The sequence below is a fragment of the Chaetura pelagica genome, unplaced genomic scaffold (genome assembly GCF_000747805.2).
Source record: "Chaetura pelagica isolate M959 unplaced genomic scaffold, ChaPel_1.0 scaffold490, whole genome shotgun sequence".
NCBI lineage: Eukaryota > Metazoa > Chordata > Aves > Apodiformes > Apodidae > Chaetura > Chaetura pelagica.
The window spans coordinates 272,890-290,980 of record NW_009951936.1 but is presented as its reverse complement, the minus strand read 5'-3'; the positions used below and the strand labels follow the sequence as shown (position 1 = coordinate 290,980).

Below are 18,091 nucleotides of genomic sequence, written 5' to 3'. Positions count from 1 at the left end.
GAAAGACAAATATGACCGTTCCCCTTTTTAAAAACTCATATTTAATTTTCTCAGAGAAACAGATGCACTGTGGACTGCACCCACCTTCAGCCATCTGACTTCAGTCATCTGACTGTCAGTGGTACCCTATGGCTTTTCCTGGCTAACAGACCTGCCTGGACTCCTTGTCCTCTTGTCCAGAGCAAATCCACTGCAGATACTCACAGTGTCCCTGCTCTGCTTCCAGTTGAGCTGACAGAAGTTGTCAGTGAGCACAGTTCAGTCATTGCTACCTACCCAACAGCTTTTCCTCCAAAAGAGAAGCCTAAAAAAAGACTGCAGCTGGAGAAGACCTGAGCAATATGCATTATTATTTTTTTTTATTATTATTCAGCAAGGACTTAAACACTGCTTGATGAGCTAATTCTGCTGGATTTTTAGGGGCAAACAGCGAGGGGAAAAAACACGCAGGTAAGTGGTCATCTCTCTTCTTCAGATACAAAATACTGGTGTGTTCAGCCACAGATTGGCTTGAGAACTACTCACAGGCTCCCAACAGTGAGCCTGCTGGAGTCTGTTAGCAAAATACTTCATGGATCTGTTCTAGCATGCATCCACACACTAACCAGTTCTCTCCTGCAGCCAGCCCTGCCTGGAGTTTCACAGAAGCCTCATATTTTAGGGCAGGAGACTCATGCACATGTATTGCTTATATAACCTAAGGAACCACACAGAGACAGTCTTCCCAGTGTGTTATTTCAAGGGTTGGTACTTTTCAGCTCTCCAAGACAGGCATGTGTTCTGTGAAAAGCACCACTCTGCTTCCCACACAATAGAAATCTCTAACCAACGTTTCCCTGACAATTTTATGTAATCCACTTTCCCCACAAGATACACAATGCAGCTTTCCCTCAATCTCTCCCTCCCCACGACTGCAGTGTGACAGCTAAATACTCAGGAGTGCCAGGAACTGCCTCATAACACTTTTGCACAGAGGTCCCTGTAAGGGTGCTTGAAATGGACTTTTTTCCTCCACAGTATCATTTAGCAGCAAAACTCTTATTCCATGACAACAGGAACATTTCAGAAATTAAAGATACAACTCTAAGAGACACCTACCACATGCATTACTTTAAGCCATCTACTGCAATGTCTCATACTTCGCTGGAACCATATTTTGGGACCCTTGCAAGCTTTGCAAACGTGTCTCAATTTACTTCCTTGTTTGTGGAACTGCACCTTCAGCAACACTTGCTGGTAGGCTGCAGCAACCCCTCAAGACTATAAGACCAGGGGAATACACCTTGCTGGCAGTCGAGATGTTCAGCAACCCTGTTCCAAAGGATTAAACACCATGGATCCAGCACCCACAAAAGGCCAGATGCGTGAGCCACCGTACGGGCAGCACAGAGGCAGATTTAAACACACTCTTAAATCTCTTGCTCAGATGCAAGACCTGCTTTCCCCTACCTAGTTTTAGACTTTGCATGGCCATCCTGCAACCAGGAACTGCTCAGACAGTGGTATTCCGTGGCACAGATGTGGCTACATTTGCTCTGCTACCCAGCAGCTATTTTACCCTGACGGAAATCCCTTAATGAGTGGTTTGCTGCCTTTAAGGGTGACATAAATAATCCTTGACTAAGCTGAGGTATGGCCCACAGAAACCACACTGTGCAATGAGGAAACAACTTGAAATTTTCATTTCAATCCTACCAAGACTATTAAGAGGTCTTGCATACTGGGGATAGCTCTTTTTGTGCTGTTTGAAATAAAGCATTTTTTCACTTAGCTGCTTTATAAGAGCTTGAACTTCAGAGCACACAATCCATGGTCCTTGACAGCATGACCACAAAAATTAATTCTGTTAAGATTTTTGTTAAGTCATGCTATTTTGACATAAGAAAATGGGGATGGATATTAAAATGGAGATTGATTCTAAAAGACATCTGTTTTAGAAGACCATAGAAAAGGGTTTAGGTAAAGCAGGTTTATTTTAAAACCTGTGGGGCTAATTCATCTTCTGCCAAGATTAAGAAAGTGAATGTCATCCTAGAAAGATGTAAATGAAGATCTGCCCAGTTTCCCACAGCAGGTGAATAACAGTTATGCAAGGTCAATGTGGTTGCTTAGAGCTGTAGCTCTCCTGAAAACACATGAAGTTGCCTGTGTTGGTGCAAAGAGAAGATGGAGCCACTTTGTGATCTTTTCTGTTTTGTTTCAGAATCATCAAATGATGGTTTTGTCAATGATTTCAGACACTCAAAATTCCATAAAAACAGAGAGAATAAATAACCCAGGGTTTGGCACATTAAAAAAAAAATTAAAATCTCACAGCAGCATTTTCATGCAATTAGCTGCTTTGAATTAATACGATTTAATAAATAATTAAATCACTTTATGTGCTGAAGCAAGTTGTGTTCAAGTAAGCATTTTAAAAGATGCCTATTTATTTTGTCATTCCTTGCACTGAGTAATTAATCATTTACCATGTTTTTTAAGTATTTAAGAGTCAAGTAAGTGGGTACTGCTATTCAATCATGGAACTGCACCAGACTTCTGCTGTGATAATCTCCTGTGCACAGAAGAGGAAGGCTGTGAAATTACTCTCTTCTTGGTAGGGCTATCCTAGTTCTAGTGCTCAAACTACAAAAAAAGGGTTTTTAAAGCTAAGTCTACAGATTCAGCTTGGGCATAAAGGCTTCAAAGACTCCTCATATCACCAAAGACATGTTCAGTGACCTTGGAAAAACCTCCTCCCCTCTCTATATTAATTCTGGTTTTCTATCAGAATGAAGAGGAAAATGAGCTACCTTCTTGGCTAGAAAAAGACTATGACAGACAAATAATATTTTATTATCTTAATTAAAAACTGTCTAGCATTAATATATAGGGAACATTGTCTCTCAAGGTTAGTGTGAGAGGAAAAAAAAAAGAGTATTCTGCTTGCTCTCCCACTAACTAAAGCCAAGCACCCCAAGGCATTCTGGGAATGCCTTCCCTCACGGTACCTTTTCCCCCCCTATGTATTTAATTAATTTTTTTAAAACACAGAGAAGCACATCACATTTCACCACAGCTGACAAAACTGACAGCTCCCCACATCATTCTATATTATTTAAACATCATCTGTTTTTGTACAGCTAGGAATGTTCTGAAAGAAAGTGTCATTTCCCATGGGCAGGAACTTATTTTTGACTATAATATGGTCTCCTTGTGAAAAGAAGAGGTGTGTAAGAAGTAGAAGAAAATCAGAATAAAAAAAAAGTCCTTATTACCAGTAATGTCTTCAAAGGAGAATGTTGTTATATGTGTATTTGAAATATAAAATGTAGAATGCAGATAGCTTAGTTTCAAAAGCTGGGTAGAAGCAAAAGGAATAGGTGAAAAATAAAAAGAAGACAGCGTAGATGGAACCTTCAGAGCTTTGCAAAACAGCTGCAGGTTGCACTTCTTAAATACTGGGGCAAGGGCTTGGTATACATACCATCTGCAGCACAGCAAGCAGCAGGTAATTGAGTACCCCACCCCACAGAAAACTAAATGCAGGAAGCTGACCAGAAGAAGAGTAATCTACCTGGTTTACAAAAAGTAACGGTTATGGCCCTTTATTTCCTTAAAAAACACACATTCCTTTGGGAATCTGTCTGTTGCTTGCATAGTTGGTGCTAAACTGACTTGTCCTGAATGCAGCCAGAGGCTGCACAAGGTTTGGGAAAGCCTCGCAGAGCAGAAGAATGCACTAGAAGGAAGCAGCACAGTTAAAGAGATCAGACACGTTCCCACCTCTGCTTCAGGGCAGGAATCTCTGTGGGTTCTGGCTCGAGGATTTCATAGGCTAAGTTCACATCTTCTGTTTCACGAAGCAGCGCATAGATGGGCTCAATCTGCTCATTAAATCTTGCCACCAGTGTCCGTGCATCCTTTTTGGGCATCGCCGACTCATCTTCTTCCACTTCAGTCTCACAGAAAGTACAGCGGAAAGTTCCTAAAACAAAAAAAAAAACTTGCTAAGCATTGGAAAGAAAGCAGCAGGCCTGGCATCTTATACAGCCTTTTAAACAGCAGTGCTTTTCTATTAGCTTGATGCTAAATAGCTTTTGTCCCCCTGACAATCTCTTCCCACACACAGTGCACCTGATTATTATTTAAGCAAACAACAAAGCAAGCATTTTGATACTATCCATTGATACCCAATTGGGTACAGTTTCTCGCCCTGAAAAGCCCAGATGGGCTACAGTACGTCTACTGAGACATCTTATATCACTCCCTCTTCTTGTTGCACATTTTACGTGTCAAAAAGCTTCCAAATATACTCTTAGGAGTTCAAATATTGTCTGTTTTCAGGTACTTGCACTGGTATCTCCCATGCCACATGAATAGGCTAATTTCACAATGAAGCAGGGTGAAGCTTTAAACTGCACCAACCCCTCTGCAGTAACTGCTAGTATAACCATTTTCACTCTGCCATTAATGCAAAAAAGATGGCTTCTCCTTTTGTTTCAGGGCCAAAACATGCAAAATAGTCATTACTGCAGAGCAGCAAATGCAAAAACTTATCCCACCTAACCCTCATACTAACGTCTTGAAATTAAGAATGGCAAGATAAGAATTGTATGAATGGCAATTAAGAACAAGCTCATTTCACAGACCTCATCAGGATCTATGAAATAAACAGGTCAAACTGAAAAGCAACTGAAATGGTTGCATGGCAAAATGCAGTTACAAAAATAAAAATACCGAACTCCTGCACAGCAGGCTTTTACGTTTCATTGCTCCATCTGTGAGTAGGACCCTGAGGTCAGTCAGTACATGCACAGTAAGACCTTACCATATGGTCCACGACGAGGGGAGCAAGAGAGTGTAATGACTTATCCTTCCAAGTGCTAGACTGAGAACATACCACTTCCTCCTCAGAATACTGACATCCAGAGCAATGCTCACAAGCTTCTTGATTTCTCTTGTCCCTGTGTGATGTTTTTATTTATCTGTTCTGTGGCACCTATGCACATCTAGCATAAACTCTTAATATCCCGATGACGACAGAAAAATATCTTTTTACTAATGGGGAGCCTGAGGATAGATCCTATCGAGGAAACAATAAGCTTATGTCTAAAAATCAGTATTAGAATCAGTATTGAAGCCTAGTATATCACTGGTACAAGCACAGCCCAAAGGAATGGGTTTTCCCAGGGCACACAGGCATGATGTAATGAGACAGGCTGGCAAGCCAGGGCTTCCGCTATCTTGTTTTGCTGCTTACACAGATTTGCTAGTCTTGTCACTTCATTTTTTAGTGTACCTCTTTCTTTACCTGTAAGATAGTGATAAAAACAGACCTAACTTCTCCACTAATGGCTGTGAAGGCTAGACAATGATTGTATGCTTCTTGGGAAACACACCAAAGCACGGTTTATATCAGGAGGTAGATCTGTTGCCTCTCACCACAGCCAATAGAGATGCAGCTTCTGCCTCAGCACCATCTGAAGTAGCCTTTTGCTCATCGTTACTCACAAATTAATGCAAGTGTGCTGTATATGTGGCCTGCAATATGTACACATTTCCTGCAATAAACTCTCTTTAGGAAGTTTGTGTTATCTACATTTAAAAGCTAGAGCACCCAATAACAGCAGTATGCAGAGGCTAAGTGGATAAAGTGCTCTTCTCTCCCATCCAAGCATGAAGCACTCTGCCTATTTTTTTTTCAGGCTGTAAAAATCGCCCCTACTGATTCAAAACCTGCACATTATATAAGCTGTCAGCCTGGCAAAAACTGAAGCCAAAGTTTGGTCTCCTTATCCCACTTTTGAGGCTACCAGCATGACAAATCGGCAAACAAGCTGAATCAATTTAAAATAATTAGCACATCTCAGTTCCCATAATGGACTAAGTGAACAAGCATAGGTTAATAAGGAAAACTCTCCTCTTTTTACAACCCCCACCAAAAGTCCTGTTACATGTTCCTGAGAAAGCTCAGACTTTTCACGCTTCCATCTGTGAACCCCATGAGTATTTGCAAAAGATTAAGATCGTAGGGAGAATGGTTCCAATTCAGAGTACCAAAAAATCAGAAAGTAAACACATCTCTAATGAAACGGAACTCCTAAAGCTATAATGGATTTGCTGCAACTTCCACCCCTTAAGGTTTTTAATAAGCAAAAGAAAATTTAATAGATGAATTATGTAAAGAATCTGGGAATGAGTGAAATGACAAGCTTCCTCCATTAATATGCTGATTTTTTTTAGATGGTGCAGCATTTCACAAGAGAGATATGTGACTAGAGAACTGGGAAGTTGCTTTGCCATGGCAGATGGCATTTAAATGTTGAAAAACCTCTTTCGTTAGACTTCAAGAGGTCAGAAAATGTCACCAGAACTTTTATGACATGGCACGTCACATCAGCAGTGACACATGTTCCTTACAGATATGAAGTGCATGTGACAAATACAAAGTGGAGACCATCCAAAGGCTGAGAATAGCAATGTTCACACTCCAATGATGTATTTCTCCCTTCAGCCCTTACACAACTTAGTTTTCCATACAGATACGCTGCATAAACCAGAACAAGAACATATCCGGGAGCAAACAGACATGAGGCTTTTCTGCATCTTGGAAATGCTAACGGAGAGCATATACATCCCCCTCCTTTACAAACATGCTCAGGCACTCAACAGACCTTTCTGGCTGCATGTTAAAAACCAGCCATCTGAAAAAGATCTCATCTGGTCCCAGACTCTCCAGGGCAGATACACTGGTAATCTAGCTCCCCAAGGCATACTAAGATTAAAGCAGCTCAAGCTCTGAAGTATAGAGCCAGAATATTTAGAGATAATTCCTAATGACTTGATTTCACTTGAGAGAAGGAAAAGGTCAACTGCCCACGCACATTGCACACACAATGTCCAAGTGTGGACGTTGCATCTGCTATAATTAACATATTTAACTGGCTACATTCTCCTGAGTCTGAACACAGGTCCTGCTCACACCCTTCTCAAACGATTCAAGCCTCAACTCCAGCCCAACAAGGTGTCTTCCTTCCACTCTGTCCTTCGGAATACTGCCCCAGACTCTCACACTTAAAAGCTATTTAACTTTCAATCTAAGCTTATTCCCATTAATTTCAAATGTATTTACTGTTGTGCAAAAAACTCAGCTCATCTGGCTTCCATCTTGCTGTTAGTCCTTCAGTATATTTACTACTGTCTTACTCATCCCATCACCTTCATTTTCCAAGGCTCAATAAGCCACTTTTTCTTTTTTTTTTTTCTTTTAAAACTGGCAGCTCATTGCTCTGACCATGCTATCAGCCTCAGTGGGCACTTTCTTTAGTTTGCTCTCATCTTTCTGCTATGAAGCTGAAAGTATATGCAAGTGTCCAGATGAGTTCTCCCAAAAGCCCAACAGCATTAGTGCTCCTCTGATAGCCACTGAGACCTTTTAAGATCACAGTGTAACAGATCATGGAAGTGCTGCCTCGGTTATCACAAGGTCTAGCAATGCCCCCAGATCATCATTCCTCCTTTGCAGTTTCCAGTTGATGAGCTCCATGTTTATAGGAGACCTCTGCATTAGATGCTAGATGCATGGCACTCAGCTCCTTTTTATTCTTCCAGCCCTCATCCTCATCCAGTTCTTTATTCTTGACTACATCAGAAAACATTAAGCTAATTTACTTTCAAAATCTCCCACAACCTTCTTTTAGAAGTAGCATTATCACCATTACATGGAGAGTGAGCTAAGGCACAGATGGCACAATTTTGGAAGTATCTGCTCAGATGAGAGTGTGCAGCATTTCTACCAATCTTCTTCCAGGTTCTAGAATCAGGCATCTCAAATGAGTTAGGTACAACAGGTAATGAATGATGGCTTTTGAAAAGTTTAGCTCAAAATGACTAGTTCAAGACCACACAGAAACTTCCCTTCTTCTGCAGTAAGCCAGAAAAAAAGTGGACAGCTCATCTCTGTTACCGAGCAAAGTGCATGTTTTGGCAGGCGGGAGGGAAATATGTGGTAGTGAAAAAGTTACAGGATGTATAAACAACTTTAATTTCAGCACTGTCTAACCCTGAGCGCTTTATTTGATGCTAAAAAGACAGTACTAAGACCTTGAGGAAAGGACAGACATTTCCTAGGATCCTACCAACAGGAAGCCAGTTGAATGCCTCCAGTCATTAGAGCCCTTGTGCTGACAGCCATATGGTTCCTCTGCAGACCTGGAGCCCTCAGTTCCGCACAGGCTTCTGCCGTTTGAACAAAATAACAGAGAAGATCACAACCTGCTAGTGCTGCCTGGGATCAGGAGCAGGATGCCTTGCCAGCTCACTTCCAGGAAACAAAGGGAGGATGAGAAGGAAACACCTTGGGTCCTGCTCTAGGTTCTTGGAAGAGATGAGCTTTGTGGGGACCTGCTATACTACCTACTAGCCCCAACCCTGAAGTTTCCTACCCAGATGCTCCTGTTCCAGCTCCTGGCTTTTCCCTGCCTTGATGGCCCTTGCTAGCAAGTCCTGATCTATCTAGTCCTGCTTTCTCAGCCTGGGCTTCTCTCACTTCTCAGACTTCCCCGTCCAGCCTTCATTTCCTGGGCTGCTTTTTCCAAGCTCAGACCCTCCCCATTTTTGTGGCTCTCTGCCACACACTCTTTGATCAGCTAATTTTGCTTCTTAATTTGAGCTCCGGTCAACAGATTAATTTCCTTTTTCAAGCCAGAGAGTCTCCTTTTCTCATCAGCCCATTCTTCAGAACAGCCAAAACATCTTTTGATTAAATTTTTCCTTAGTGATTTAAACTTAGTTGGATGCACAGAATAAAAACACTCAGCAAAAAATAAGTGTTTGACAAAGTTTTGAACAAAAACCATGGAGTACACCCACCCTCCACAAATTATCCAAACTCAAGTAATGGAAGTACTTGGCAACCTAAGTAATAGGCAGTGCTGTCAGTACAAATTACAATTAACTTCCTTTCATTTCTCATTGATTTTCAAGATTTGGAGGACTGTTTATGACTGTACCTAAAGGCATTTCTCTCCTGAATCATTAAAAACACAAACAGTTGGTCAAGTGCCTACAACAGACCTGGATTATGAGTTACCATAATGTCCTTTGCATTAGGATATAAGGATATTCGCCTACTAAAAGTAGCAATCTGAGAGTTAAATTGAAGCAAAGAGAACTTTAATTACCTTAATGGACTAAGGTAGTAGAAGAGTTGATTGTTAACTGGATGCCATGGTTTGGGCCCAATATGACAACAAAGGAACAGTCCCACGGCCACTCACTCAACTCCCCACCCCCACCCCACATACTCTGGGATGAGGAGGACAAAGCTCCTGGGCTGAGACAAAGGACAAGGAAGGTTCTTCACTGATGAAGGTCCCAGCCAAAACAGACTCAACTTGGGGAAAAATAATACTTTAATTTCACACTAATCAAACACACACAGGACACAGACAACACATAGAGTTGGGCTTGCATATGTTACCCCACCCCTCCCTTCTTCCTGGGCCCAAATCACTTTGTTCCCGGTTTCTCTCCCTCCTTCCCCCTAGCGGCACAGGGGGACAGGGGATAGGGTTTAGAGTCAGGTCACAGGCTGATGGTTCCTGCTCCTCCTTCCTCCTCAGGAAGAAGGATTCCTTACAGTCCTCCCCTGCTTCCCCATAGGGTCCTTCCCATGGGAGAGAGTCCTTCCAACAAGATCCGGAGCTGCTCCAGCCTGGGCTTCCCACAGAGTCACGGGCTGCTTTGGGAACAAACTCGCCTGGTGCTGGGGTCTTCCAAAGCTGCACAATCAGAGTCCACTGGGAGCAAATCTTCTGGCCACAAAATCCAAGTCCACTGGCCAAGTTCACCCCTCCTGGCGCTTTCAGGGAATGTTCCACCACATTCCCCCATGAGTGCAGGGGCACAGCTGCCATCTCGCCATGGGCTGCAGGGAAACTTCTGTTTGGCACCTTCTTCCTCACCAACCACCAGCACTGCTCTCTTCCTCCAGCTCAGCTCTTCTCCCCCCTCCAGCATAGCTTTTTTTTTTTTTTTTTTTTTTTCCCCCTAAGAGCTGTCTGCTCAGGTGTTACATCGGTTCTTTCGTATGTTAATCACGGAGGTGCATCTGTTATCTCTCTAATGGTTCTTCGGCTGGTTTTGGAGCTGGGGCGGACCCACTTCTGTGGTTCTTCCTGCTACCAAAAAACCCACCAAACCAGAACACTGGATTAATGATAACGCAGACTGGAGTGTAGGAGCTGTTGATCTGTAGTGACTCCCAGACATTTGTGTTCACACTTGACTTTCAAAAACTGTGTAATTTTGGGCAAAAATAGAGAAACCCCCCAATAAAAATGTGTCTCCTGAACACCCAGCAATACCATTCTCTCTTGCAAGTAATTTGGTGTTTCTACACATGCATTAAAAGAGCAAATAACAGAGCACTGTGTGTTACATAAAATGTAATGCCACATCTCATCTTACTGAGAAAGGTTTCATGGTTCACTGGATCTCAAGCTCCTGAGGACACTCCACAGCCCAGGGGTAACTGGAGTTATCTTGAAACATGACACAAAAAGTGTATGTTTTTATACTAGTCCTGTTTGGGATAGTCCAGAGCAGATGCTGTTGTCAGAACTTCTCACGGTATGAGAACAAACATTTCCTACGCTGCACCGTGTGTAGGAAATGTCAGCATTTTGGCAAGATTTGGTAATCCCAATTCTGGAATAAAACATCCTTCTTTGCCACTGAAAACCAAAATGGATCAGGCTTCATCCCAACAGTCTGAAAAGGCTCACTTTAAAACTTTTAATTATAAAGAAGGTAAGACACATTGCAACTGAGATGTGGAACACTGGGTAGAGACAGAGTACAGCAAATCCAGAACATGCAGGTGGCACCTGGAAGTAGAGAGCTGAAAAGTAGCAGGACAACAGTGCCCAGAGGAGGTGGTCAATGCAGTGGCTATAACTTGAAGCCAAGTACACAGCAGCCGTGTGAATGGATGGCACTGCAACCAAATTGTGACATGTGCCAGATGAAGCCTGAGCAGGTGTGAATGTGGACTGCTAAACAGACAGCATCCTGCCCCCAAAACTGTTGGCTCTCTCTGTAAGAGTCTAGGAAAGTACAGCACCACCTCCTTTAGCCCTCTCTTCCTTTCCTGAAGAGGTGCTACCTAGTACGTACAATTTGAATGAATGAACAGTGGGGTGAATGGAAAACTGGCTGAAAGACAGCTCAGAGGGTTAGTGGCATAGCCTAGTTGCAGGTCTGTAACAAGTGGTGTCCCCCAGGGGTCAGTACTGGGTCCAGCCAAGTTCAATATGTTCATCAATAACCTGGATGAAGGCACAGAGTGTTCCCTCAGCAGGGTCACTGATGATACAAAAGTGGGAGGGGTGGCTGACACACCAGAAGGCTGTGGCTGTCATCCAACATGACCTGGACTGGCTGGAGAGTTGGGCAGAGGAACCATACCCAATTCAACAAGGGCAATTGTAGGGTACTGCACCTAGGGAGGAATAACCTGAGTATGAGTACAGGCTGGGGGCTGACCTGCTGGAGAGCAGCTCCAGGGAAAAAGACCTGGAGTCCTGGTGGACAACAGGCTGCCTATGAGCCAGCAGTGTGCCCCTGTGGCCATGAAGGCCAACAGCATGCTGGGGTGTATTAAGAAGAGTGTGGCAAGCAGGTTGAGGGAAGTTACCCTCCTTGTCTCCTCTGCCCTGGTGAGGCCACATCTGGAGTACTGTGTCCACTTGTGTGGACAGTTCACGGAGTGAACTGTTCACAGTTCACAAAGTGAACTGCTGGAGAAGGTACAACAAAGGGCTACAAAAATGATTAGGGGACTAGAACACCTCTCTTATGAGGAGGAATTTTGGCCTTTTTAGCCTGGAGAAGACTGAGGGGCAGATCTTATAAATACTTAAAGGATGGGTGTCAGGAGGATGGGGACAGTCTTTTTTCAGTGGTGCTTAGTGACAAAGCAAGAGGTAACAGGCACAAACCTGAACATAAAAAGTTCCATCTAAACATGAGGAGGAACTTCTTTACTTTGAGGGTGGCAGAGCACTGGAATAGGACACCCAGGGAAGCTGTGGAACCTCTGCCTTTGGAGACATTCAAAGCCCATCTGGATGTCATCCTGTGCAACCTGCTCTAGGTGAGCCAGCTCAAGCAGGGAGGTTGGACTAGATGATCTGAAGAGGTCCCTTCCAACTCCAACCACACTGTGATACTGTGATGCTGTGATTATGGGCAGGAAGGACAGCAAAAACCAATACTAAAAGCTGCCTGGCACATCCTTTATCAGATCTTACACTAAAATTTTGCTAAAATTGTTTGCTAAAACATATTTTCTATTACAATTCTGCCTCAGATGAGTGAGGACGCTTATAGAGTGCGTGCTTATAATGTCAAGCACACCAGTTCAGCTAGGAATGGGACTAGGAACAAATAATGTAACTAATGCTTTTATCTGAAGCAAGATTTTAATCTATTTACAATTTTTTCTGTAGCATCTGAATTCCTAAGAAAGTTGTGTTATCTACTGTTTACAAATGGAACCGAGACCCCAAAATGGAGGAAAGTAAAACATAATTTTAACTTCATGTGCCCCAAATCTAGCTCCTATGTCTTCCAGGTCCGTACATATTCTAGCATAAATCCTACTGAGTCAACAGCTATAAGATCAATACTTCTCAGTATCAGACCATAAGGTTTTATGACAAGTTTCTGAGAATGAGCAAGGAACGCTCATCTGAAAACAGCTTGTTTTCACTGACCTCTTCAATATGAAATGAGACTGCATGATTTAAGCAGAAGGATAAAATCCACATCCTCAGGACAGCATTCACATGTCCAGCTCACAGGTACAACAGGTTTGGGAAGGTCTTTTATACTCCTGCCCTCCAAACCAGCCTTCAAAAAAGGTTTATTCTATGAATTCAGTAAGTGCAAAAAACAGTGTTTGATGCTACAATTGAACACCATAATATATTTGTAGCAAGGTATAGCTCTGACTTTTGAGTACCTGGTTTTGGGCCTTAACAATGCTGCTTAAACATTTCTCTTGTTTAATATAGATTTGGAGTATTGAATTGCCCATCAGGTATTAAATAGAGAGCAAGCATTTCATTTGGGATTTATGTCAATCAGCTTCTTTTCAAAGCTTCTATTACTGTAATATAGATGTAGCAGACACAGTGTTTAAGGGCATTTATGCAGTAGCACTATTTCTGATTCAGATTAGGTATTTCTTTCAGAAACTGTTCAAGAGGGTTAAAAATGCAATTCACCAACATACGAAAAATTATTAAAACAATTTGTTTAAAAAATAAAAAAAACAAGATGGAAACTCACAACAACAAAAAAGAGATGAAGGCATACACAGCAGGATCAGCAAAAGATGAAATAAATATATTTTATAATTGCCATTTACTGGTGTCTCACAATAATCAGAAGGAAATTTCACTTAGCCAGTGCATATGTTCATGTATTATTTATTCTCCCTGAGAGCAGTGTGGAAATGTATACAAATTGAAGGACTGGCAGTCCTGGAAACAGAAGGTCTCTCTGTTAAGCTGCAGAGTGATTTTACTCAAGCAGTTACATTATCCTAGGCATAATTTGGAAGAATGTTGTTGCTGGAATGTTACTACAGATGGCCAGGAATAGTGTTCAGCACTTGGTCTGGACCCTCTTGGCACAAAATGAACCCTGCTGTTAACAGAAGCAGGAATTGTTGAGGTAAGACACCCTTGGCAACACCTTTCAATACATAAGGACAATGTTTTTCTTCCCTGAAAATTTCAAGCATTCATAGACAGAAAAAGAGAAGTAGAAAAACATTCAGATACTCACTCCAGATCCCTGTTTCAGCCAATGGCAAATATGAAATACTTCCCATCCCTGAGATCCATTTGTTAAAGCACACCAGCACTTTGTATTTTCTGGAACAGATCTGTCCTTCCATGTTTGTTGTCACTACTGAATACCTTTAGTAACATACAACAGACTCCCTGAGAAGAAAGCTTTACAACTCTGGCACACTTACTAAGCTACACGTAGTCAAAACTGGCTTCAAGTTAAATAGACAGTAGCTCAGAAATGCCAACAACCAAAACCCATAACTTTCAAATTCTCTTTGGAGTTAATGTGTGGCAAGGAAAATTCTCTACTGCATGAGCAACAATATGGATTAATAAAAAAGATTTTTAAATATAATTTTCTCATTATAATAAACTCCAGTTATAAAAAAAAAAAGAAGAGTACCCAAAGGAACATGCCATGAATGCTGAGACTTTGTATTTCATGCAAATCTGCTCATGTACACACAAGAGATTTAAGAACAAAGAGCAAGATTGAAATCCTTAAACCATTGTCCTGAGGCAGTATTTGAAAGGCTAACTGGGCCAGTGTAAGAAGCATGATGGGCCTTGGGATGGCAGCAGCTGGGTAAAGCAAGAAAGAGGAAGCAAAGCAGCAAGCTCCAAGTTGTTTCCAGCCTTGTTTTCAATGGTGTCACACAATGGGCCAACATCAAGAGGACAAGTTAGTCTTCAGACTACTTTTTCCTTTTTGTTTTCTGAGAGGCTCTGGAGGCCCTTCACAGTGAACAAAGCAGGTTTTTCAGATGCTGGTTACTTAAGAACAAAGACAGTCTTTTATCTGAACAGACCAAGTTCCTTACCCTCCTTCCTGAAGGTCTGGAATAGCTTATGGGCAACTGTCACCAGTGATTTACTGGTGTAAGAAATCAGGCTCCTAGCCTACAGTTTTTGAAAGTGACCCAACACTGCAAAAATATACAATAGTATATGATATGAATAAGTATTGCTCTGCAGTTGACTCTTACTTTTTGCTGGGAATACGAATGATGATGCAAGCTAGCACATTCAACTCAATGAACTCAGATTCTCAGCCACACAAAAGGTAACAGATGCCCTTCTGAGACTAGTGCACACACTCTTTGCCTGGCAGTCCCATCTTTCAATTGCTGCCTTACACAGTACTTTTATAAATCTACTGATTTTTTTCATATTTCTCTCATTTTATCACATGAAGACTCACATGTTACCTACCATCAAGAAAATTGGAGTACCATATATTCTTTTTTTGTACCTTTAGATATTCATCTGGATAGTCATGCTAATACCTGCTCTCTCTTATTCTTGCTGTGCTGTTTAAAAACTGCTTCACACAAAAATTCTTTCTTCCTTACTCTCAAAGGAAGCAGACCCCTCAAACCAGTCCAAGTAATGCTGCATGAAGGGCCACCTCTCATGGCTGGGAAAGGATGATAGCCAAGCCAGATTCTACCTTCCTCCTGTATATAACCTGCTGCTCAGTCCTGTGGCCAGAGTGGGCAGAAAGGAATGAAGACAAGGTAAGTGTGATGGCAAAGCTTCTTCCAAAGGTGGTGCACTCAGTGCCTGACCACTGTTCTTCCCTCTGTGTCCATGCAGAGCCATTAGAGGGATGGGAGTGGTACTGAAAGCTTGAGCAGTACTTTGTGGCCAAGGCAGTGGCCGGCAGAAAGGATCCCACTTTCTCATTAAGTAGAAAACAGAACAAATGGAAAGAGAGGCTCCCTGGGACTAAGCTGAGCTCCAGATTGTAGGAAGGTGCCAAAACTGCCATGGAAAGAAAAGAGTTGGCAGTTTCTAAGTGGCAGAATTGCAGAGATGCTAGGAGGTAACCTGGGGCAGAAAAGGGAAAAAGCTAACACACACTAGGCCTACAAAGATATTGGGAAAAGAAATTAAAGGGGGAATAACAGGGCAGCAGGTGAAACATGCAGAAAAACTTAATGAAGCTGCTCAAATCCTGGTCCATTATACTGAGATGTATCTCTTGTGAGGCTGGGACTGAGGTCTGGGTAGCCCTCTCCCACAGGGCCTTAAAAAAAGAAGCAAACCCAGCCTATGTATAACAAGAAATAAGTCAGTAAAGTAATTCCATTCTTATCATTTGCAATAGCAGCAAAAGGACTTGTTAGTATCAGGAGCATTTTAACAGTATTTCCTGACCTAAAGATTACTGCTGATGTAGATAACCCACTAGTGCCATCCCACTCATACTGATTAAGCTTATAGTAATGCCAGACAAAGCAATAAAAAGCCTCTTTGACACATGCAAATTTTGAGCATCCAGAGGGATCATCTCTCTTTCTGTCATTCTATCTTACTTCTGCTTTAAGTTAATTTCTTCTTACTGCTAACATCTCAAAGTAGATCCCCTGAAAAACAAGAGCTGAAGAAGCTTAATTAAGCCTTGCCTTGTCTTTCACTCACTGCTACATACAGACAGAGCCCTCTGATTATTTTGCATAGGAAACACTTCTTTAACATCCTAAAACACCATTTAAAACAAAAATATATAAGAAAAGAAGAGCAGTTTAAAAAATGTGAAAGAAGAAATAGCAAGTTTCATTCTACGATTTGTATTTTATATAGTATGCTTGGGGAGAATGTGCTATTTATGGTAGAGGGTACAGACTGGACAGTCCTAGATAAAAAGTGTTTAATGCAACACCTGAAATGTCTTCTGAAACAAGAATGTAAGTTTTCCCTAAATGATAGCCCAGCAAAATGTATCTTTGGATGTCAGACTGGATGTACACTGAAAGGAGGTGCCACGACAGGTAGCCTGGACAACAGAATCTGAAGACACAAAATAAGAAATTTAGTTTAATAAATGTTACCAAGGTAAGAAAATAGACTGACAGGTTATCTAAGTGGACAAAGTGATTGAAATTTACTGTTGACTTCCATTGCAAAAAGAAGTGACACAAAAACACACTCCCTCTTTTCTTAATTTGATCAAATAAAACATCTGCTAGTTCTTACAGGATTTCATTAATCTCTTTAGTCAAACAGAAAAAACCCAACAAAGGTAAGACGAATAAACTACCCTTCATATCATAACTAAAGCATCAAAACTCTAGTTCTACCTCAGATTCTGCCTTTCAGCTCAACGCATAGAGTCAGATTTCACCTAGTCTGTTCTGTATTTGCATGGAGAATTTGTGAAGTGTTTTCAGCACAGCAAGGGACAAGTCCTTGCCTCTGACACAGAAATCCAAACCAGTCACATCCATGGATAATGTTTCATCATGTATCCATATAGATGATGCTCATAAAGGTCCTATAAACCTCTTAGAGGTTTTTATTTCTGATTATACACTATTCCAGTGAGACAAAAGGAAGAAGAAAGCAACCGAGTTTTCCCAGTTGTTTTTTAGGAGCTAGGCATACCTGCAGATATATAAGAAACTGTGAGTACATTAAAAAAAATAATAAATCAAAACCATAAAAAACCCTGCTATTTTTCTTTATATGTAGTCCTTTTTCCCCATTAGAAATTTCTCCTATCTTCAAAAATAAGTGTTTCTCTGATAACTCTTTATATAGAGCTGCTTCTCTTCTCTTCCTTCCCTTTTCCCATAGGGAGCAGTGACTTCACTGATCATGTGCCACAACAGCTCCTGATTAATTCTGATAGACAACCAGCAGTTAGCTGGCACATCATCATCACTGCCCTAGGATGAACAATAATCTGCCTTGCCATCTGCTCCAAAATTTATTTTTAACCAGTCTTTGCTCCCTCCAGTGTGGCAAGCGTGGCAGGAATGGCACCCTTCTCCCTGGATGCATTTTGCTGTGAGATAGTGGCAGGGGGCAAGGGGGGAACATCCAGTTGTGTGCCCCTGAGCATCATGGTAGACAGGAAACGGATAAATTCAGAATCAGAGGAAAGAAAAAATTGCTTCTTCTCCCCAAAGACAGGTGAGTGCCTGTTCTCCTCCAGCAGTCAAGAGTGTGCCTGGCTGTTTTTCACTTCTTTGGACAGCTTTGATGGTGTTCACTGATAATGTTAACTGGTGGAAGGTGGCAGGAGAAGGGGAGGTGATGCATTTTAACCATTTAATGATGGGAATATGCATCCCAGCATTTGCTGAGGACCGTGTAAAATTTCAACATAGATGCTTTTTTGATCAGTTCACCTCTGAAAGTTAAAACTATACCATACTCGTAGACAGACATAGCCTTAAGCAAGTCGTGCTGCTGTGCCCATCAGTCTTAACCTGTGACATCCCTTGTGTAGTGTGGAC

General features: G+C 41.8%; 1 protein-coding gene across 1 annotated transcript in view; it reads right to left on the bottom strand.

Annotated features, from left to right (window-relative positions):
• GTF2E1 (general transcription factor IIE, polypeptide 1, alpha 56kDa) overlaps window positions 1–18,091 on the bottom strand; it is a 43,795-nt gene that overhangs the window by 6,744 nt on the left and 18,960 nt on the right. Inside the window, exon 2 of the mRNA XM_009996431.1 lies at window positions 3,766–3,967. Within this exon, the coding sequence (XP_009994733.1) occupies window positions 3,766–3,967 (202 nt within the window). The remainder of the gene's footprint in view (window positions 1–3,765; window positions 3,968–18,091) is intronic.